At 39.3% G+C, this 24,200-nt stretch overlaps 1 protein-coding gene across 1 annotated transcript; it reads left to right on the top strand.

Moving 5' to 3' along the window:
• Positions 1-498: 498 nt before the first annotated feature.
• Positions 499-23,940, top strand: UBE2N (ubiquitin conjugating enzyme E2 N). The gene is made up of 4 exons (XM_032774915.2): positions 499-668; positions 19,012-19,258; positions 19,477-19,617; positions 20,313-23,940. Exons 1-4 carry the CDS (start codon positions 639-641, stop codon positions 20,351-20,353), a joined length of 459 nt encoding a protein of 152 aa, XP_032630806.1. The 5' UTR covers positions 499-638; the 3' UTR covers positions 20,354-23,940.
• Positions 23,941-24,200: the final 260 nt, after the last annotated feature.

Here is a 24,200-nt window from a genome sequence, read left to right as displayed (position 1 = left end):
ATAGCTTAGGGGCAGGAAGTCTTTTCTTGGGTGTTGCTGGTTGGCAGCATCTGTGGGGCTTGGCGTCTAGGTATAGCTATATATGTGTGAATTGGGTGCGCCTGTGTGTATGCACAGCTGTGTTATGTATTGCTGGGTGTTGCCGTGCGTATGTGTCTGGGATCTGAGTGCTATCTGGCATGGGGGTCTGGGTGCTGCAGGGTGTGTATGGCAGTCAGGAAGCTGATGGCGTGTGGGGTGGGTGCTGCAGGGTGCCTGTGCGGGGTGGGAGCTCGGTGCTGAAAGGTACGTATGGGGCGTGGAAGGGGAATTGGGGACTATAGGTCGGTCTGGGGGCTTTAGACAGGTGGATTTGGAGGCTGTAGGGTGTGGTGGCGGTCTAGACACTGCGGGTAGGGGAGGGGGGGACGATAGGTCCGTGGATCTCACGGCAGTTACGCCCCACTCGCCCGGGTACGGCAGCGGTCCCTGAACCACAGACTCACCTCTCCCTCCTCCCCGCTGCCGTAACTGCATTTCCCAGAAGGCTATAGGTAGTGGAGTGACGTCAACGGAAACAGCTCACGCGTTCCTTCCGGTTGTGCGTGTGTACCGAGCGGAGCCGAGACTCAGCGGACCCTGAATCCCGAAAAGACAAGATGGCCGGGCTGCCCCGCAGGATCATCAAGGTAACCACCACCCCCCTCCCCCACTCGGCTACTATCTGCCGCCGTCCCCCCGCGCCGGGCGCAGAGCGCGGGGTTTCCGGTGCGCGGGGCTGGGTAGAGCGCGGGGAGGTGGGTTCAGCCGCTCCGTTGACCGGGAGCGCCACGGGCAGGCCCCGCCGGGCTGGGAGCGGCGCGGGAGCGGGTGGGCCCCTGCCTATGGAGCCGCCATTTGCCCTCCCACCCCCGGGCTGCGTGAGCGAGGATGGCGCCGCCGGAGGCCCCGTGCGGCGGCGGCGAGAGGAGTGGCTGGGGGGCCCGGGCGGAGTCTTGGCGCCACTGCTGCGGACGCGGCGCGGGGAATGAATGAACAGGTGAGGCCGCGGCCGGTGCGCCGCCTCTGGGCCCCCTGTCCCTTGGCCCCGAAGCGGTGTTAGTCGCATCCGCCCGCCGCGGCGCGGCTCCCCCGGCCAGCCCCACCCCGGACTCGGTGCCTCCGGTCCCCCTCGCGGCAGGAGACGCTCAGTTACTGCGCAGAGCGACCTGGGCTTTTCAGCGGGGCAGGGCCCGGCAGTGGATTTCGCAGGGGGCTGTCCCTTCTGTGACAGCGGCAACGAGGAAAATGCGGTACCAGGCTGAATGAAACAACGTGCATCCTGCTCCCACCCGCGTTTCCTAAGGAAAGACTGAGACACACACACACCCCATTGAAGCCCATCTTCAGCCTTGCAGTTAGGGCTTCCTGGTTTGCGCTAGTGGCGATTTGTTAATATTTTGATGACTCAGAAGTGACTGTCTGAGGAAATAAGGTTACAGCAGTTACGATGACTGCCCCAAATAGGAATTGTTAACGTGTTGTGTAGACTGTTTAGAGTATCTGTGAAGTTTGTGTTTTGCTTGAATTTTAACTGTAAAAGCTTTTTAAATAACCCCAGCAAATTAGCTCTTTCTGCATCTTTAACACTTAAGAGTAGGTCTGAAATTATTTTCATTGTAGGTGCTTCTTCCTAACTGGATGGTAATTTATAGGTAGTGAGCAAGATAATTCTAAAAGGAATTTCTCTAGGCATCTAGTGTAGTAAACAAGTAATCTTTAAACTGTATATGAATTTGAAACTCAGAACAATGAAGACCCCTTGAATTCCGGATATTTGATGTGTGTGTACATCAAATTGTATATGGAATAAGGGTTTAAAATATTTTTGAATATTGTGGATATTGTAAGTAGAGTTCTTTTAGTAGTAATCTAAACCAAGCAATATGTTAATATCATCTGCCTCACTTCTCAATTTGTAACAATACATTCATGCAATGCGATGTGAATCCAACAAATTTCTTGGATCACACTGATGTTTGCTAAAATATGTAATCATATGATTACTTCAGAACTACTCTGGTTAGTTCAAACCACTGAGTACTCTGAGTCTGGTAAAATTCTTTGATATCAGCTTATATAAATATTACAGCAGATGGAAGTGAAATCACACAATAAAAATTCACAAATGCAGCACAATATTGACCTGATATGGCTCTGTCCCCTCTTGTTAGTACAACATAAATATCTTTCTTACTACTTACATCTACAACTCCAACTTTTCAGAAGTGATGTGATGACTAGTTCTATAAAAGTAACGAGTTTATTCAAGTAACAAGGTCCATTTGATGGGGAATAACATTGTTTTTTCTATTTAATTGAATGAATGTTATACAAATAATTTATAATGCTGTAAAGCTGTTCTTGGCTGAACACACTGAAAGTTTGCAACCAATGCAAACAGCAGAGAACAGGAAAATATGCAAGTTAGATTGTCTTAAAATGAAAAGTTGCATAATAGCTGGGATAATGAAATTAGAATAGAAAAAAACCACACTAAAACTGTGCAAGGGTATTATTAAGATTATAAAGTTTATTATCAGTTTCTTAATGTTTACAGGTCATGTTGAGAATTTTTAAGGACAAAATTATATTAATACAATTTGTTTTGTTACTCATTCAGCTATCTCAATGAACAGCAACCACTGAAATGTGTAAGGGTAGAATATTTAGGATTACAAAATGTAGTGGAAACAAGATTATTGGGGTTGATAAAAATCATTGATTTTGATGATGATTGGATTTTTATTTAAATAAACCTAATTAAAATTAAATATGAAATTGACAACCTGTTAAGGCCTAAACATATAATCGAGTACAATCATATATACTATTTATTTTGTGATTAATTTATATTTGCTGTCATGTTTTTAAAGAGTGTCTAATCAACGAAGTGGTGGAAGTTACTGGCAGAGCAACTAGAGTCAGAATTTGTTGAATTGCTAAATCAGCTTTTGACAACGATAGCCTCTTCTGCAGGTGTAGAGATTATTTTCTTCACTTCTGTTTGTTCAATTTAGTTAAATAACTAGTTCACTCAGAGTTAAGCAACTAATTGGGAATTGAGAAAGTAAGGAAGCTACTTTTTCTCTTCCAAAAGTGAATGAAAACTAGATGTGAGGGGATGAAATCTAGATCTTAAAATCTTGAAGGAGATGGTAACCAGATACAATTGGTTCAACTCACTAACTAGAGTTAAACTGATTTAATTGAGTATTACATGCAGAACATGTTTTGATGAAGTTTGTTTCCAGCACATTTAAGATAACTTTTCTGGATTAAATAAAACTAACATTTAAATATATAAAATGTTTTTGTTCATTTGTAACTGAATTTTCATCCAAATAAAACTAGACACATCAAAAATGTAATGATCGTCTAGTAAAGAAATGCAGTATTAATCATTGTCAAACAATAAAACATATAAAAATAAGACTGAATAAATGTAAGTTAAGCCATATAATTCCTTAAATAAATGTGTAGTTATAGTGTGTCCTCCTGGTTAACAAAAAGAATAAAAATTTGTATAAAAGCTTTATTTAATGGTAAATCAACATGTTTTAATTGTTACCAACCAATGAGAATCCATTTTTTCCTAAAGAAAAGGTTAAAGTACAAATACAAAACACAAAATTGAAGATTTAAGTAAGTCTCCTGCTTGCTGATTAAAATCCATGATTTTAATTGCTTGGCTTTAAATAAGCCCACACTGTTTGTTATAGAGAGCTGTAGCAAAAGCTCTATAGTTAAGCTGAATCTCCCATTATGTTTTAGGTGTCTTTGGATTCACTTCTTTATCGTCACCAAAAAATAATGAAACTACCTCTAAGCCAGTAACAAGTTCCTCTCCCTGAGGTGTTCTTGCTTTCTTTTCATGAGAGCTTTGAAGCAAATAACATTTTCTTTCCAAGGTATAGATGGAAGTGTCGTCTAGAAAAGTATCCCAGTGCTTTTTTGCCCCTTGCAGCTTAAAACTAGACACTGGATATTTCTCTGATTTTTGGAGGTGTTGCTTCATCTTTCGGAAAGTGCTAATTTATTAAGACAATAATGCATTCTTTAGGTTAAGTATATAGATAAATATATTCTGATGCTTCCATAGACTCCAGAGCTTTTGAATTTTGGATTGGTTATTATGGATTGTAGTGGTCCATTTTGTAATGTCCATACTGTGCCTTAGAATGGGGGTGTCAGACATACAGCCTTTGGGTCACATTTGGCCTACATGACTAAAATTGTGCAGAGTCTATTTTTCTAAATGAAAGTTTCTCTCCACCATGGCTGCAGAGGGAGATCCTTCCCATTCTAAACTGGTTGTGTCTGCCTGAGTCTGCAGACATCTGAAACAAATAGCTATAGTGAATTCCAAAAGCCAGTGATACTTGAATGTCAACATCAAATATCCATTGCTAATCATTGTGATGGCATAGGAAAGAGAGTGGGAGTGAAGCCCTTGGTCGTCAGATTTTGGAGTTGCAGGGAAGCAAATGCAGAGAAAATAATACAGGGAAGACAGGTCAGAGGGAGAGGAACAGAAGGTTGGAAATAGTGGTGGCCTAAAAGAGAGCATTTTTTTTTTTTTTTTTTGGGTCAAATGAGAGTGTATGAATAAATAAAAGTTTAGGTACTAAATAAAGACACTAGTCTTCCACTGATATCTGTGGAGGGTCTGCTCTGGATTGAGGAGCGTATGAAGTTCTAAATGCATGTTCTGGCTGATGGGGCATATGGAATCCAGCCCTCTCTTCAGCAGGGGATTGACCACCTTCTTGTTAGTCTGGTGTCTTCAGGTTGGCCAGGACAAGGTCTCACTACTCTTCAGTCTGCTGCTTCATGATTTTGTACAGGCTGGGTCTCCTCCAGGAGGAGCGAAACCTGCCCGATGCCTCCTCAGCAGAGGACTCTACATGTATGTGGGAATTCGTGCTACTCCAGTAAAGGATTTTGGAGGGTAGCATAAAATGATTTAATGGTACTACTGCCAAGTATTAATGTATTATAGGGGGTAAAATTAGTTGATTTGCTGTATGTATGTGTGTTCATCAGCATTAGTTGGGAGCACTGAGTTCAGGCAGCAGGAGAAACTGATCTGTTTGGGCCTACACAATGGGGGTGGGAGACAAGGCTGGAAGGAGTGTAGCTTGAGGCTAGTGTATTTCAGCTGGACAGGTAATTTTTTCAAGTCCTGAGCTGAAGACATGGTTTATTAGAGAAACGTGCACCAGAATAACTACATTAAAGCAGACACACTGCATCAGGGATTTCACACTGATGTGCCATTTACATTAATGATTTAACTCAGTGAATTTCATTGGAGTAGTGCATCTGCATTGGAGAAATTTACACCAGTGTAGCTACACCAGTGCAACCATCCCCAGTGTAGAAAGGAACTCCGCTTCATTGTATAATACTTCTGGGGAATGGTCCTCTCTGTGGTCACTTTTGGTGAAGAGATGTAAAAGACTGTTTCCAGTTACACTGATCTTAAAGAACTGTTTTGCTACAGTGAGATGGCAGGTGTAGTCTAGCGCAATTGAGCAACTTTGCAATCTTCAGCATCACTGGTATGGTGGTGATGAGCCTTAGGATAGAACTATCTTTTGGTTTTTGATGGTTTTGAAGGTGATGGTAGGTGCCTAATTATGGATAGTTGACCTTCATTGTGTGCATTCATACATACATTTCCATGCTGACATTTTTGTTTGAGAAAAGTACAGCACTCTGTCCAGTGATTTTCTTAAAAGTAACTAATGGAAGTTTACAATCAACTCAGATGTTTTTTACTTAAATGTTTTAAAACTTGAGAATATGCCATATTGTATTAAGATCTTAGCAAGTAAAATAAAACCAGTTTGGTTCATATCATACAGTGCTGGCTATGGCTACTTTGTTTTCTTCATGGGCCATTACTTATGCATCTGATAAACTCCTTTCCTAGACTTTGTGAAAATACAGAAGATGATGTATTGATATATGAAGTCAGTGAAATAGGTCCACAGTTGCATCTCCTCAGACCACTCTGTCCCAAAACAGGAAAACTCTTTCTCCATCAGTATACTGTTAGTCTCATAATTAGATGAGGGCTCTCCTTCAGCCCCTTCCGGCCCCCAGTTTACCTTTTTACATGGAGCCAGTCTGCCCTGGAGAGGGAGAAAATCATTTTCCCACTCTGATAGAATATGAAAAAATGAACATTCACTCATGTCATGCAGCTGGCTGTAATGTCTTTTTTTTTCCTTGTCTACATGTCATTATGCTGCTTAATTTTAACCCCAACTGCTCTCTAAACAGCTGTAGTTTCCATTCTGTATACTTCAGTTTAACTTTCCAACTGTGTGATCAGGGCCGGCTTTAGGTCGATTCCTCTGATTCCTGTTAATCAGGCCCTGCAAGGTAAGGCCACGGAAGACAATGTTGCCGAGGAAGGACTGTCTGCCGAAGTGCCGCCAGAAACAGCAGCAACCGATCGAGCTGCCGCCGAATTGCCACCGCTATCTTCGGCGGCAGCTTAATCGCTGCCGCCAGCGGCATTTTGGTGGCCGCTCTTTTGAACTGAGCCCCACACGTCCTAAAGTCGACCCTGTGTGTGATAGTTAGATAGTGGTAGAACATCTTAATTTACTTTATTCCAGATTCTAACTAACCACAGGCAAATTTTTGATATAATACATTTGTTAGTCTTAATTCAAACAAGTCCTGGCAAAATAAATGGTTTAATATTAATATCAATGTTGTAATAAGATATGTAGATGAGTGATGATTACATTGTTTTACCAGTGTATTGACTAAGGTGAGGCAAGGAGAAATCCCTGGACAGTTATGCTCAAGTCAGTCATGTGCACGTGGGAAGGAAATGGTGGCAAGCCAGTACTGGGAAACAGGTCCATGACTTGCCTGAGCATAGCCAGGATGAAATGGGCCTGTGACTCAAACTGAAATTGCAGGGAGAAGAAAAATGGGTCTGACTCAATGCGGGAGTCAATAGTTGAAGGCAGGGTAGAATAAAAGAAATGATTTGTCCTGCATGGTTGGTAGGTGAGTGATAATTTCAGGTTCTTTAAATGGTCACTTGACTAATCTCTGATTACTGGCTAAGACTTGCTGCTTCTATCTCTTTTAGCCATTTTTCTGGAGAGCAGGGATCACGCCTATATCTCAGCTAGAGAGCAGATATTAAAGAAACAAACCAGTAGGCATTTTAAACTAAAAACCCTTTCTCTTCATTCCTGCATTTTTACCCCAACTATTTGCATGGCATCCTGCAAGTACAAAATGTCATCCTTACGACTCTTGCAGAAAGTGAACTTGAAGAGAGCCAGTCTTGAGTCAGTAATATTTTCCATTTCAATTCAGTTGAATTTTGCAATAAACCTTTTTAAAAAATCATAATTTTCAATGGCAGTAGTCTCCAGAACCTGACACTTACATGTGCAGCATTAATAATAGGCTTTTATGTATACCAGTTAATTATCATATTTGAAACTTATTTTGGTGATTTCCACAGATCTAGTATCAGAGGGGTAGCCGTGTTAGTCTGGATCTGTGTAAAGGGACAGAGTCCTATGGCACCTTATAGACTAACAGAAGTATTGGAGCATAAGCTGTTCTATAAGGGACTCTTTGTCGCTTTACACAGATCTAGTTACTGCTAGCTTAGACCTGGTGTAAACAGAGGTTGTACCATTTTAACTAAATCAGTGTCTAAACAGACTTAATATGGTGCAACCCCCTTTTCTGGGCACTCTGGTTTGAGTGCTTTATATTGACTGACTGTAACTTGTCTGTCTTTTACGCTATTTTAAGAGTGCCCATTTGAGGTTTACTGATGTAACTAAATCAATTCCTAAATTTGATTATATCAGAATTTTTGTGGGTAAACAAAGTCTTTTACTATAAATCTCTTTTACTCAGATGTATGGTAGGGAGGGATGCATGCTGATAAATCTTGATCTGGAGTTTGTTTTAAACTTCTGCTAAAACAGTAGCACATCCATCTACCATTTAAAGTATTTTAATTATGAACACTAATATAAACTGGAAACAAATCTAATAAGGAATAAGTTTACAACATTCATGTATTTTTGGAAATTGGACTTGTATTGGATGGGTTATGACAGTTATTTTTGTGGAAGTTGTTGGAGCTATTTTTTTTTTTTTTGCCATAAGATGTCCCTTTGAATGACTGTAAAACAAAAAATATAATATCCCTTTCAAATTTGGGTGAGCCTTCTTGTCATAACTGCCACTCAATATGTAATGAAAGGAGGAAAAATGTAAAATGGCTCTCTAACCACCTGCTTTGTAGATGTTTTTGCTAACTACATAGTGGCTAAGTGACTATTCACCCATCAAAGCATAACATTAAACATAGTGAAACCCCTTTAAAATAGGTATGAGGCTGAATAGAAGAGGTGAAATCAGTGTAGAGGTAGTGGCTTAAACTCTTGGGGGGGGGGATATGTTCAGAGTGAGGAGAAAGGATCCAAGAAAAGAACCATGAGGAGAACCAGTAGATGAGGGTGAGGTGCCATTAAAGAATGAGCCAAAAGATAGAACCAGTAAAACACAAGCAAAAAAGCCAAGAGGGGAGTGTATAGAAGATGAGCGCAATCAGTAGCTACAGAAACAGGCAGATTAAGGAATTCTTGTATTGTAACTCTACACTATTCCAGGTTTTCCTGAAAATGGGAAGACTTCACAGATAATAACTAGAGGTGTAGGATTTACAGCAACCAACCAATTTTTGCCTTTACACCTGCTGGTTTGGTAGTCATTCACAATAAGATCAAGCTGTTTGCACGTACAGTAGGAGGAGTTGATTTAACTTTCACCTTGATAGGCTTTAACAGAGTACATGTATACTTTTTATAGTGTTTATCCTGTAAAGACTGGGAAGCTCAAATGGGAAGGCATAGTGTGTGTAAAAGGACTTCCATATTGGCTCTGCAGATCAGGGAAACAATTATAATCATTATTAAAGGCACTACTGAAAGGCATGTGTAATTATTGTGGCTCAGTTTCCCCTCTAAAATAAGAATACTTTCCCATCTTTGTCAAATGCTTTGGGATCCTTTGATGTAAGGTGCTACAGCAATCTGCAATAATCTGTATATACCCTTGTGTATATTTTAGTAGCTTCAGCATGCTGTTGCTTAGTGGTATAAATAAGAGATACTGATCTTCTCTGATCTCATTTGTCATTCTCTAAACAATAAGAACAATGCTGTGGAGCTTAATCACACAGAATAAAATCTGTCCCATAGGTGAGATCTCTCACTTTGCTGAGTTTCACTTTCTGTATGTTGGGAGAATCTTCTTTTCCCTCTGCTATCCTCCCTTTCTCCCAACCCAAAACAAAAAAGCCACACACCTCCATGGGATGGAGTATTCTTTTGGCTATAGCAGTTGACTGGGTTAATTAAAAAAAAAAACAAGAACAAATAAATCCTGTACTCCTTGTTCTTAAAATAAAATAGTTGACCCTTTCTCCTTCCAACACCCTATTTATTTATTTATCTATTTATCTATCTATTTTATTTATTTTTTGCATGGCTTCCATCCCCATCCTGTTCCCTGTACATCTCTTCCCCTTCCCCTTCCCCATGAGTTCCCCAGGTTCAATCCCTCCCTCTTCCTTTAGGGAGGTGATCCCAGAAAATTCCCCCAATCAGTGGGACTCTCATTATAAATGAAAGATGGAATCCTTTGTTCCAGAGCCCATCATTGTGTTCAGCCAGCCTGGAGGATCAGAAAGCAAGATAAGGTGCTCTTTCCACAAGGGAGAATACTGCTCCTTTTGGCTTGAAGAGAAAAGGATCAAGCTGAAGTTTGCACTGTTTAATCACTGACCCCAAACCTACCTTCCTTTAGGAAGTTCCTTGTTTCTCTCCCTCTTCCTTCTCAGTGGACATCTTTCTGTTTGTCTTAATCAGCCCTGCAGCAGGGAATTGTGAATCTTCTCCTGTTGTTGGTGAAACACTAGATGCATGAACATATACACCTCTACCCCAATATAATGCTGTTGTCAGGAGCCAAAAAATCTTACCACGTTATAAGTGAAACTGCGTTATATCAAACTTGATTTGATCCACTGGAGTGTGCAGCCGTCCCCCCCATCCCTCGTCCCCAGGTGCTGCTTTACCATGTTATATCCGAATTTGTGTTATATTGGGGTAGAGGTGTATCTGGTTCTCTCCTAGTTTCAGAAATTCTTTGTGGGTGGAGAAGAGTGGGCTATTCAATCACCCATAGCATGTAAATACCTATGATTGTGTGAACATTCACAATTAGGAAAGCTCTGGCTCAGTCACACAAAACTGGGGCACTTTTCTAAGGCCAGGTCTACACTACGCATGAAAATCGATTTTAGATACGCAATTTCAGCTGCGAGAATAGCGTAGCTGAAATCGAATATCTAAAATTGATTTACTCACCCATCTTCACTGCGCGGGATCGATGTCCGCGGCTCGCCATGTCGATTCTGGAACTCCGTTGGTTTTGGTGGAGTTCCGGAATCGATATAAGCGCGCTCAGGGATCGATATATCCCGTCTAGATCAGACGCGATATATCGATCCCCGAGCAATCGATTTTAACACGCCGATACGGCGCGTAGTCTAGACGTGGCCTAAGGCTTGCAAAGTACTGGTGAATTTGGGAGGGGGGAAAATGGTTCTCATGCTTTTGTCTTTGCAGAGGTGCTAACCTTGTCTGGTGTGTGTGTTAGGTTTTTTTTGTTTTTTTTGTTGTTTTTTTTTGCTGGATGGGAGGAGCTGTACTCTGGTGCTCCACTTACAAACGTGGTGAGGTGTTTTAACTGGCTTCTTGGCGCAGAGGTTTTGTTTTTTTTTTTAATCCCAGTAGCGCAGTGGAGTAGTCTCCTTTGTACGAACTAACACGTCTCTTGAGTCTTGGCAAAAGGTGTTAGAATTTTAAGCCAGTGGAGCAGCCTGTCTAGTAGAATGCTCCATAGTGCATCTGGGAATCTTCAGTCAGTCAAATTGCTTGATTCGTTGAGATTTCCATGTAGCAAGGCTTTCACTACTAGCAATTATGTATTTTGGTGAAGAGTCATTCTCTTGTGACTCTGGATTTTAAAGAAAAGGAAAAGTAACTAGTTTAAAAAAAATACTCGGTGTTTCTGAAGTTTATAACAGAGTTGTAACATTTTTTTCTTTTGAGTTAGGGGGTGTTTCATTAATGTTCAAATTAACAGACTGTGGAAATGTGAGAATTAATCACTTGTGTTGAGAGATTTCCGGCTGCTCAGATGATACTGGCACTTGGTACTGAGCTGATTCTGTACTTAAAACAAGGCAGAGGAAGAACTTTCAGAACACCACTCTCATTATATAGCATTAAATGACCTACAGCCAATAACATTATTAAAGTGCATTTTCAAGGCCCATTCTTTCTGTGACTTAGTTTCCAGTAGGCCTCAGAGCCACATTTTCTAGGTCTTGCTAAAACGTTTTGTTCCGAATTGCTAGATGCCATTTCTGGCTTTCAGTGATCAAAAAGCTAATTTTGTACAGACGTTTATATTGGGATTTAATGTGTTTTTTGCAGCCTGCCTGTAAAATGTTATATGTAAGACTTTCCTTAATTTGCAATATTGTGGAGCCCACAATATTAGGCTTACACCATAATTTTGTCAGCTGTGCAGCGCTGGATAGGAGCCCTGGCTGTGGGTCCTACACATTAATTACTGTAATATACTTTCAGCAAAATGTCTGGTCACCACAAATTAGCAGGCATAACATAATACTTAAGTATTTATATTGTTCCAGCAAATTTTTATTCTCTGGCTTTTCCAAATTACTAGAATTAATAAGGGTCCATTATTACTTTTCTGCAACTTTGTGTGTCTTGTCTGCAACTCAGCTGCAATTATTTGACAATCATCCCGTGATTCAAATAGGGCCTTAGTTATATATTTTTGCAATAACAATGGAGAATACTGCATATTTTTTTTCTATCTTGTCTGAACTCCCTATTTTATACATAAAGTATTTATTTAGGCTGAGATTTTTAAAGATACTTGATTGGATTTAGACTCCTGACTGCATAAATACCTTTTGAAAATGACTTATGCTCGTAAATCAGTTAAGCATTGTGATGCTGAGCACAGCAATGCCTAAATACCTGTGTAAAATCTTGGTCTGAGTCTTATTTTTCTGTGAATAAATCTGATGTCTAATAAAATTTTGTGTTAATTGTAAATATAGGACTTTCTTAGGTCCTGATCCAGTAAAGTACATCAGCACATGCTCCAAGTTTTTGAGCAGTTCCATTGATGTTGGCACTACTCACATGCTGAAGTGCTCTGTAGGATCAGGACCTTGGTGAGTTGAATTTAAAGGAGACTGGCAAATACTTAAAGTGGGGGCAAATCAAATATCCTTTTTTTCAAATGGCAAGGACAAGAAGGGCATTCAGCATTTGTTTGACAACTTTATTTTCTAGTCACTTTCCAGTTCCCACTGTAAAAGGATATTTAAAATACAAGCATTACCTTGCCTTTTATAATTAATCTAGGCCGCATTCTCTAAAAGGTAATGATTAATAACCTTCGTATTTTTAATGCTTGGCTTCATATTCCAACAAGCTTATGTGTTAGTGCCTTGCCCGGGTGTGTTGTTCAAGTATGAGAGCTCAGAAATCAGAGTAACAAGGGACAAAATTTACTGTACTTAGATGCTGCATAACCTCCCAGTGTGGTGTCACTACTCCTGTGCCTATACCCAACATTTTGCTTCCCTTCAAGGAGTTTAAAAGCTCCACAAGGCAGAAAGCATTGTAATGGGAGCTTTGCTGCTGCGACAGCAAACATTGGGTTAACAAGCAGAGTCTGCAAGAAATATATGAAGTGCATAAAAGTTGTACTGATGTAGATAAAACAGTTATAACCCACCTCATGTGGGCATAGTTAGCACAGTTTCATTGTGTTTGTACAACTATAGTTTATTCTAGAATGGGAAAGGGAATAAGCTATCCTGGTGTAAGAAATTTCTCTACTGGAATAATTGTATTCACATTAGGGATTGTACACGCACAAAAAGTGTTTGGAGGGGGGTTGGGTTTTTTTATATAAATAACTAATGCAAGTTAGCTATCTTGCTTTAAAATCCTAGCTGAGACCAGGCTGTTTGATGTAGCTGGGTGAAGTCAACCTTAGGGGTATAGTATTGATCTTGCCTCACTACCTCCTAAAACTAGCTGTCCCCTATAAAATCCTGGTAGACATAGCATCATAACTAATGGGAATTAGTTTGTTTTCTGTTTAAAACAAAAAAACAATCACCCTTTTTGGCAGTGAATACATAGCCTTACACCAAATTTATGAAGCAATCAATACTTTCAGTAGGTGAGGCCTGGCTTTTCTCTCCTACACCTGATTGGCAAAATTTTGTTAATGAAAGTTGGAAAAAAGCAAATTTAATGAACACTTCTGTGAAAAGCTTCCCACCATTTATGCCTAGTTAGTCACTCAGAGCTTTAATCTGGTGGATATACCAAAAAAAGTGTTAACTGTCTCTTCTAGAAAAAGACACACTACATTTGTTGGTACAAAATAAGTAGTAGTCATACAACATATTTAGCCAGAAATTAAGGTCATAAGTGTTATACAACTTAGCAGGAGTTTTTATATATTTAATTAAGTAACGTGGGGATGGTGGTGTGGACTGTCTGTGATCTGGCTATTTTTTTTTCCCCTTTCAATTCTGTTTTCATTTAAGACTCTTAATTTATTTTTTCTCATTTTGTGGGTATTATCTACTTAATCATAGCTGATTTAAAAGTGGTTCTAACTGTGATCTTTGAATAAAACATTTGTATTATCTTTGTCTTTTTATAATACGGCATGTAGCAGATTTTTATTTGGCAAGTGCTTTACAGCTAATTACTGTGTGAGATAAGTAAACTGATAGTACTTGCCTTTAATGATTGTGGTGCTTTACTTTCTTTGTGATCTGATGCTTTTCTATAAATGAGGTTTTTCTGCTCAAAGTAACGGTTGCCCTTTTGGCCCAGAGAGACACCTGTGTCAAAATGGTAAATATAGCCTTTAAATATTATTAGTTTCCGTGTTAATTTAATAAGTGTATTTTATCTAAACAGTGCTTTGATGTACTCCAGTACAAAGAAGCACATCCATCTTGTTTTGTAATCTTGCTGATTTGCAGCTGTAGTAGTGCTTCAGTCTTTGGGGTTATGTTTTGTGGGCACCCAACATAAAATTTTTTTATAAACATTATGTAGTGTGCACTGCATAAGCTTTAATTCTTGTAGTTGTACAAGTGTTTACGTCTATAATTTTCTCTCCCTTATTGCTTTGTGAACTATTCAGAGGGGAAATAGTGAAACTGACTAGATAGAAGTAGTCAAACACAAAGTAAAGGAGAGGGAAAACAGACGTTTTATTAGTAATCTTAAATATGATAATAGTTACAGTTTCAGGGTTAACTACATCTTTGATCCTCTCTTGGGTAGAGTGCGCTCTCTTGCGCACTCTTTTTCTTCTGTTGTCCTCTTCCCCCTTCAGATCAAGGTCCCGCTGTACCTCACTGATTTTTGCCCCAGTGGATCTGAGCATGGTCCAGCATTTGTGATTAACCTTTCTCCACCACTTATCAAGCAGTCTTCACAAACTAAAATACACTTAGTTTTAGGGTAAAAGCATTGCATTAAAAAAATACAGAAAACAATGAGAGTTCCTATGTATGTGCTAAAAGCTTACCAGAGGTCACGTTGTGCCCCTGTCCAACATAAGGCTCTCAACTTGGTCTGCTCTCCTGGTTACCAGTTTGTGTCAGGTTTCAGACCCAGAACCCTTTGGATAGTATAACTGTTTCTTTATCAGTTTGATCTTTTGATCTCTGACCTTCTGTAGCAGGTAGTATAAGTCAGTGGTCCTTTCCTCCCCGGGAGAGTTTCAAAAGGCTGTTTTGTTTTTTGTTTTTGTTTTTTCCTTCCCCACCTGCACTGATCACCCCTAAGGGATTCCAGGTTCCACAGGTTTTTGTGTTTTAAACATAAAATAAAGATGCTGCATGTGTTTGCAGTATCGGTAACAGAAGCAGATTAAAAATGCTTTAATACAAGGATCGGTTTCTCTTCAAATTGATATACCGCATAAACATAAAGCTTTCTTTCAGTAATGCAGAAGAATGGAATTGTGCAAGTTCAGTCTGATAACTTAAATTTGGTTTATGGCTATGAATGCATTGCACATATGTTTGTTTTATTGAATCATTCTAAAGTCCTCTCCCTACTACATAGGAAAACTTGAACATTGCATATGAAATAGCTCTTCCTTCTGATTCTTTGGCTGGGTCTATGCTACGCGTTTAAACCAAATTTAGCAGCGTTAAACCGATTAATCCTGCACTCGTCCACACAACGAAGCCCTTTGTATCGATATAAAGGGCTCTTTAAATCGATTTCTGTACTCCTCCCCGACAAGGGGAGTAGTGCTGAAATCGGTATTGCCATGTCAGATTAGGGTTAGTATGGCCACAAATCGACGGTATTGATGGTATCCCACAGTGCACCATTGTGACTGCTCTGGAAAGCAATCTGAATTTGGATGCACTGGCCAGGTAGACAGGAAAAGCCCCGTGAACTTTTGAATTTCATTTCCTGTTTGCCCAGCGTGGAGCTCTGATCAGCACAGGTGGCGATGCAGTCCCAAATCCAAAAAGAGCTCCAGCATGGACCTACGCGAATACTGGATCTGATTGCTGTAGGGGAGACACAATTGTTCTATCAGACTGCCCGTTACAGAAGACGAAATGCCAGAGCATTTGAAAAAAACTCCAGGCTATGATACAAGTCCACACGCACAGTGCTGCGTGACAGCTAAACGAAAGCCAAAGAATGCAAATGAAATGCTCAGGGAAGGAGGGAGGGGTACTGAGGACTCCAGCATCCACTCTCGAAAGTATTTGCATCTTGACTAGCTCCCAATGCCTGAAAGGTCAAAACATTTTCACAGGTGTTCAGGGTATAGTTTCAATTTACACCCTCCCCCCGTAATCCCGCTGAAAGAAAGGGGGGAAAAAAAGTTTCTCATATTTTTTCAATGTCACCCTATGTCTACAGATGCCTGCGGTAGACGGGTGCTGCAGCACTGAACAACAAGTTTACCCTTCTGTGGCAGATGGGGCAATATGACTGGTACCCATCTTCATCAATCAGCCGTGAGTGCCTCTGGCTGGCCTTGGTGAAGTTCGGCCAGAGCGCCGCGGCGGTCTGGGTAAATAGGAATGATCTCGTCATGGGCATTCCAGTAGTATGGTACAAAACGGCTGTAACCAGTACCCTCATGCTCATGAACACTGGAGGGGCAGAGGGTTCCATCAGCCTCCCCCTTTCATGTCTAAAGAAAAAGATTCTGTACTGTCTGGACGTCATAGCAGCTGCTAGCTTCCTTCCCTATTTTTATCTCACTAAAAAGTCAGTGTTTCTTATTCCTGCATTCTTTATTACTTCATCACACAAATGGGGGGACACTGCCACGGTAGCCCAGGGGGGTTGAGGGAGGAGGGAAGCAATGGGTGGGGTTGTTGCAGGGGCACCCCCTAGAACGGCATGCAGCTCATCATTTCTGCAGGATCTCTGGGGCTCTGACATGGAGTGGCTGTGCTCTCTAGTAGACGTGCCCCATATTCTAGGCAGGACTGACTCTATTTTTAGACAAAACATAAAGAAGGGAATGACCTGGGGAGTCATTCCCGTTTTTGTCCATGTGCCCCCGGCCAATCTCAGCGAGGCCAGCCAGGAGCACCCATGACAGCAGCAGACGGTACAAAACGACTGATAACCATCATCTCATCGCCAATTTACAATGGCAGACAGTGCAGTGGGGATGGTAACCGTCTCTGCTACCTTGCAAAGGCAAATGAATGCTGCTGTGTAGCACTGCAGTACCGCGTCTTCAGCGGCATCCAGTACACATACGGTGACAGTGACAAGGCAAAACGGGCTCCATGGTTGCCACGCTATGGCGTCTGCCAGGGCAATCCAGGGAAAAAGGGCGCAAAATGATTGTCTGCTGTTGCTTTCATGGAGGAAGGATTGAGTGACGACATTTACCCAGAATCACCTGCGACACTGTTTTTGCACTGGGATCTCAATCCAGAATTCCAATGGGTGGGGGAGACTACGGGAACTATGGGATAGCTACCCATAGTGCAACATTCTGGAAATCGACCCTAGCCTCGGTACATGGACACACACCGCCGAATTAATGTGCTTAGTGTGGCTGCGTGCACTCGACTTTATTCCGATTTTACATAAATCGGTTTTTTAAAACAGATTGTATAATCACGTAGTGTAGACATATCCTTTGTTTGCTAGGCATTTTTATGTAGTAGAGAATGGGAAGCACTTTCCTCAGCATAATGGTGGTGGGGTTTTCCTTGGAGAGTTCTCTGTAGCAATCCAGCCTGTTCATAGGTTCATCGCTTTTAAGGCTGGATGGGACCACGATCACTGTGGATTTGATTTAAATCACTAGTCAGGAAGACTTGAATTAATCATAGTTTTCTACATAAAAGTGCATTCTTGTTGGTTGTGTTAACCTTAATACATATTCTTCACAACTTGGAGATGTAGGCTTCATTTTCAGAAGGTACACACTATATACATGTTTAAACAGTGATTTATTTCGGAAACTTTTCAGATTAGTTTTACAGCTATATCAGAAAATGACTGATTTGTTTGGTTATTTCATTTACCAAAGGTAATTGAAGCAGATAGTTCACTTCCCAATGACTTCATAAATGTCTCCAATTCAACAGGTTAATCATTAATATTTGGAGGATTTTCTTGCTATGCTGTATTAAGAGGAGAACATCACCAGACAGATATTTACATTTTTATTTAATTTAAACAACAACATTAAGTATTCTGTATTTTTTTTTCTTCAGTGGCAAACCATATAATATTTTAACAAACCAAGCATATGTCCCTCGCTTCTCACCTTTATCTCCAGACTTCTTCTCCTTGTCCAGATCTGTTCTGCTCCCAACAATCTTCTGTTCATTGAACTTCTTGAGATTTTGCACTTGTAGAAAGAGGTAAGAGATTGACTCTGTGTACCCAAATTTGCAGAGGGACAATAGAGTTGAGGTCTGTTATCTCTCACCTCTAAACATTATTTATTTAAAAACATTTTTGCTGTTAACAAACATGTTACCTCTGGAGAGACAAATCCACAGTTTGAGAACCGCAAAACTAAGCATCTCTGATCGTATCTTCTAGACTGAGCACTGAGTCCCATTGGATAGATAGAAAGATTAGCCTAAATAATCTGTACAGAAGCCTGTGGAACCCCATAAGATTGGGTCCCTAATCCATGAACTATTGGAACTCATTTACAAAACTTGTCTTAAACATTACATGAATATATTGTCTCATACTATAGAACTAGAATTTATAATCCATATTCCATGATGATACATTATAGCTCAAAGATATATTAATTAAAACCATCTTTGGATAGGTTTTTCCTCAAAAAGCATTTTATCAAAAAAATCGAATTTGAATTAAAAAATGGGTTTTTTTATTTTTTTCTTAAAAAATCAGTGATTTTTATCCACGCTGGTAATGATCTAGTCTGACCTCTTGTATAGCACAGTCCATAGCACTTTCCCAAAATAATTCCTAGAGCAGATCTTTTAGAAGAATGTTCAACCTTAATTTAGAAACTGTCAGTGATGGAGAATCCACCATGACGCTTGGTACATTGTTCCAAGGATTGATTACTCTCATGCCTAATTTCCATTCTGAATTTGTCTCACTCTTCCTATGTGATGTTTGTTTTGTTTTTTATACTTCACCTAATATGAAAAGTCATTTTCTATGGTTTTGCATAAATCTACTTAAAATGAATATTTGATATCCTGGTACAAATTTTGTCTAAATATGTTTGCTGTGTTTTAAATAGCTTGCCTTTGTTTCACCATGACTCTCTTTCTTCCTCCTCCAGGAAACTCAGCGCTTGCTGGCAGAACCAGTCCCTGGGATAAAAGCAGAGCCAGATGAGAGCAACGCACGTTATTTTCATGTGGTCATTGCAGGCCCACAGGATTCCCCCTTTGAGGGTGGGACATTTAAACTTGAACTATTCCTTCCAGAAGAATATCCAATGGCAGCTCCTAAAGTACGTTTCATGACCAAAATTTATCACCCTAATGTAGACAAGTTGGGAAGAATATGTTTAGATATTTTGAAAGGTAAGTGTCATCCTTTCCACTAAATACATTTCTCTTAATTCATCTTAAGCAGGGAAAGCTGACAATTTAGATGTTAAAAGGATTACAAACTTTTTTTTATTTTTAGCTTGCTCACAAGGCTGGCTTAAATGGCTTTAATCTGAGAGGAAAACACATTAAATCTGGGGGTGGTAATAAAGAATGTGGTATTTCATACTACTGTAAATCTGTCTCTTTAGATAAATGGTCCCCAGCTTTGCAGATCCGTACAGTTCTGCTATCAATCCAGGCTTTGCTAAGCGCTCCCAATCCAGATGATCCTTTAGCAAATGATGTAGCAGAGCAGTGGAAGACCAATGAAGCCCAAGCCATAGAAACAGGTAGTGTATCACACAAGTCATTACTTTTGTATTTGTGTGAAATTTTATGAAAACTAGATCACGATGTGTTTTCAATTTAGAACTTAATTGTAAAACCTGACCTCCAGTTTTGTGCTTGTGACTCACAAGAACAACAGTTTGCTTGTGCAGTTGATAGCCTTGAATGCAGGTGCAGAATCAGAGCCAGAGTGGAGGTCGGTCTGTCTTTTCTGAGGATCCACTTAGTTTGCACGTTTTACATTGACTGAACTCTTATTAAGAAAGAGAAACCATTACTTTCTGTACTTATATCCATCTCTTTATATCAGTTCTTTAATAAATTGCAGTTTAGGTCCACAGAGCTCTGCAGCATCTCTGAATCTGCTTCTATTGCAGGCTGTAATAGAATGTAGTTTCCGTGGTAATAGAATAAACAGGCTGCATTACGCTTTCCCATTACAGGATCCTCTGCAGCCAGCCCATCTGTTCCCAGTGGCATCTGTTTCAGTGAATCTTTGTGGGCTTGGATTGTGACTAACATTCCACAGCTAACATGCTTATATTTGTGAAACAGTAACATAAAAATTAATTTAAAATACTCAGGTGCCTCTGCTTAACAAGCTCTTCTAATCAAAAGTTTGGGAAATGGAGTATATTGAAATGAATAAAATGAGATTTATTTCACTTTAAGAGTGTGCTTTTTCTTTTCTTTACAGCCAGAGCATGGACTAGGCTATATGCCATGAATAATATTTAAATTCGCTCTGAACATCAAGTGTGCATCACTTCTCCTATTCTGCCAAGACCTCTTCTCTTTTTTCTTTTGTTTGCATTTAATGGACACAGTCTTAGAAACATTACAGAATAAAAGCCCAGACATCTTCAGTCCTTTGGTGATTAAATGCACATTAGCAAATCTGTGTCTTGTCCTAATTCACTGTTGTAACGCATGAGCAGAGGCTAGAAATATCATCTGGATTGTTGTGAAATTGTTTAAAAGCAGCAGCACATCTCTGCTTTTAATGACTTTTTCCATCATGGTTTAAGTATAAGCACTGTGAATGAAGGTAATCAGGGTTAGCTGCTGGGGGTTTTGTTTTAATTTTGTGAGCTCTTCCTCTTCCTTTTTTTTATGGTGATGCTAAACGCATTGGTTAAAGCAGCTAACCAGATACACTTTAGGATATGCTCTCTAGCCAAGTCTAACTTAGATGCTGTAGATGGACAAGCTTGATTGTTTGAACAAAAATGGGAACATTAAACATCCATCACCTTCGCTAATAATATTGTGATTCTGCTGTCAAGTGTAGAAATCTCCTTTCAAGAAAAAGCTTGTGACCATTTTGTATGGCTTGTCTGGAAAATCTTCTGTAAATCTTATGTTTTAGTAAAATATTTTTTGTTATTCTACTTTGCCGTTGTACAGTTTATTTTTCTGTGGTTTTCACTTCTCTACTGTGACAATTGTATTTAAAAAATTGAAACCAGAACAGAACAATTTGTCTTCTCCAGTCTGACAGATTAAATAGTAAAAGGAAGAATTTTCAAATTCCCTTACTTTTGTTGCTGCTGATTTGTATTACTAGCTCATGCCACGGTGTGTTCTGAAATTGGCCAAGATAGTTCAAAATTATATTAGTAACTGATTCTTTCAAAATGAGCCTCTGATAAGTATAATTTATCACAGTCAGAAAGGTTTGACAATGCATTAACATGTATATACATAACATCTTATGTGTCTTTTTAAAGCAGGAGGATAACAGAGCAAATGACAGCAGTAACTGGGTAAATGTCACTTGTCTGTTTTGTGCTGATTATCAGGTATTACACTATGCTCTTTAATTCTAACTCATGTCTCAAAAAAAGCATATAAAACATCAGTGTACAATACAGCTGTTACAGAGCAGCAAATCAGTCAATTGATATTTGCTAAGCTACTTTCAGCTAGCCCCAACTGATCTTATCTATAAGCCTAAGTAAGCTGAATATCACAAGAAAGGTTTATTCATTTGGAGGAAGTAAATAATAGCTTCTTGCTATCACATTTATTTTTTTTATGTCTCTTGGAAGCACATTTTAATTTCTTCTTCAGTTCAACTTCATATCCTTTTTAAATGCCTTTTTCCTTCCTTTTTTTCCCCTTGCCTCCACCCCCACCCTCCAGGAATGTTTTCTGATCTCTAAGCTTTCAGTGTGGCCAGTCTGAACTGCATAAATGACAGCCTACAATGGGAATGTATGTCTTGCAATTCACGGTGATGGTTATGTAGTCCGGTGGTATTCTCTGCCTCCCACACTCCTATTCTAGTATCATCTGGAGTTTCTATAGAATGTGGTGTATTTATTGTGCTCTTATGTAAGATGAAGATTATCTATTAAAGTTACATTTTCAACATACAAATGCTTTCAGTGACTGGTAACTGGTATTGTCCCTCAAAGTGCACTGCATAGTAACATCACAAAACTTGGTTCAGAATAATTTAGTTCAGCACAAGATTAAGACACTTAAAATCTGGGTTTAAAGTTAGATTTCCTTATTGGATGTTGTTTCTCACATCTGTGGCTTGCAGCAGATCTTTAGTCTTATTCAGGTTGAGTAGGCCTCTTTACTGTAACTAACAAATCAGGTTTTTTGTTATTGAGATGAACATTTGTGCAGTTTAGTTGGTGGAAATTCGCTTGCATGTCATTATTTGGGTGACTAGTTAACTGAGTATACATCTACCCTTAATTGTACAGTAACTGATTTTTAACATGGTAGATGGCTCTTCTGAATTCTTCTAAAATGAATCTAGGTAAAGATACACTTTAGTAGTATTAAAAGGGTTTTTTTTACTGTTCACATTTACCAATGGATGCCTTTATTAGTATACTCTGAATATGTAACTGAATGGAAAAAGTACTCCTCCCGTCAAGCCATGGTAAAGGAATGGGGAGTGCAGTAAATTTCATTGTGTGTGTATAGAGGCGCTGAGGTATCCCCAGGCTTTTAAAGATTCTTAAGTCTGGAATGTAGCTGAGAGATCTACTGGTTGAGTAGCTTCCCAACCTGCTTTTTCTCTGTGCAGTTAAACAATGTAAAGGTGTGGGTAAATAGCCTTGATGTGTCTACGGATTTAGGTTGTTTAGAAGGACATGCCCGTAAATGCTTATTTTAAAAACAATTGTAGATTCTAAAAACTTCATGGCATAACTTCAGTGATATCCACCATGATTGTAAGAATCCATAAGTGTGGACTTCAAGGCCAAAATAAATTAAAGCAAAGTAGGATCTATGAAAATATAATTATATATTACAATAGTCACTTAACATCTGAATCTTGTGCTTTTAATTAAGCTTAAAATGCAATGTCAGATATTTTCTGCATTGTGTCAAGTGATGCATTTGAGAATGTTTTAAGTTCTTAGCTCATCTGTATAGTTGCCTGAATTTTCTGAAACCAGATTAATGGAATTTGTTTTTCAAATGGTGGTTAGAGATGCCCTACTACGTTTTGTTATCTAATGTTCATTCCATGACCTCTAGAATTAAAATTTGCCACAAGTACAAGTGTGGTTGCCTTACCATAATGAGTACTAGTTAGAATTGTTAACCTTTACAGAAGAATTACAGTAAGGTTTCCTTTTATAGCTTTCCTTCAGTGCTACTGGTGCTAAGAGCTAACTGGCCTGAAAGCCTAAACAAGAGTTGAAGCTGTATTTTAAATTTTAGTTTGTGGATGAAGTTTGCATAGGTAGAAGGCATACATTGTAAATAAGACCCTAAATTTTTTTTTTTTTTTTTTTTTTGCAATAACTAACTTTAGTCTAGGTCAAGGAAATACACTGGAAGGTCCTTTGTTCTTGCATTTAACATTCTGAAATCTGAACTGTCATTTTTAAACATTTAGCCATGATTTTACATGGAAATGAGGTTGTGTATAAATCACTTAAACTGATAGAATAAATGTCTTGGATATTAGGTGACTTCTGTAGCCTAAAATCAGTGGTGTTGCTTCTATAGCTTTCAAGAAAGCGTATCTTCCAACACATTATGGTTACTGTAAAACATCTTAATGGAATAGTAAAATCAAAAGTTGTGAAATTTTCCCTCAATTTGTGTTCCGACTTGGAATTATTTTGAGGGTTACTTTAAAATAAAATGTGTGTTATAAACAACCTGTTGTGACTGTAATGTAATGGACACTTGAAATGAAGCGTGATTATTCATTGCATATACCCTGAGCATCATTTTTAAAAAGTGGTCCCTTTTGTAGTATGACCATGGTATTGTTCAGTTTCACAGTGGTCTTTAAATGTCTGCAAAATAAGAAAATAAACTTTGACAAATTTTTAAGCCCTCCATAACTCTTGTTTTCCATTTGCTGCTGCTTTGTAGTGGGAAGAAAAGTAAACCATTCTGTCCGAAACCTCTCGGACAAAAGTTAGACTGTTTCCTTGGTCTTGAAAAGTTATTTTCTGTTTCTTGCACAATATAGGAGTTTTTTAAATGCTTTGGAAGTGTAATTAAACTATCCAACCAACATTCCTAATTGTTTACTGTGTTTAAAAACAAACTGTAAAACACTGAGGGGTTAATACAGCTGCATGTGTCCACCACAGGT

Source organism: Chelonoidis abingdonii, chromosome 1 (genome assembly GCF_003597395.2).
Source record: "Chelonoidis abingdonii isolate Lonesome George chromosome 1, CheloAbing_2.0, whole genome shotgun sequence".
Classification (NCBI taxonomy): Eukaryota; Metazoa; Chordata; order Testudines; family Testudinidae; genus Chelonoidis; species Chelonoidis abingdonii.
The sequence above is the reverse complement of the archived record's forward strand: the minus strand, read 5'-3'. Positions and strand labels throughout refer to the sequence as shown.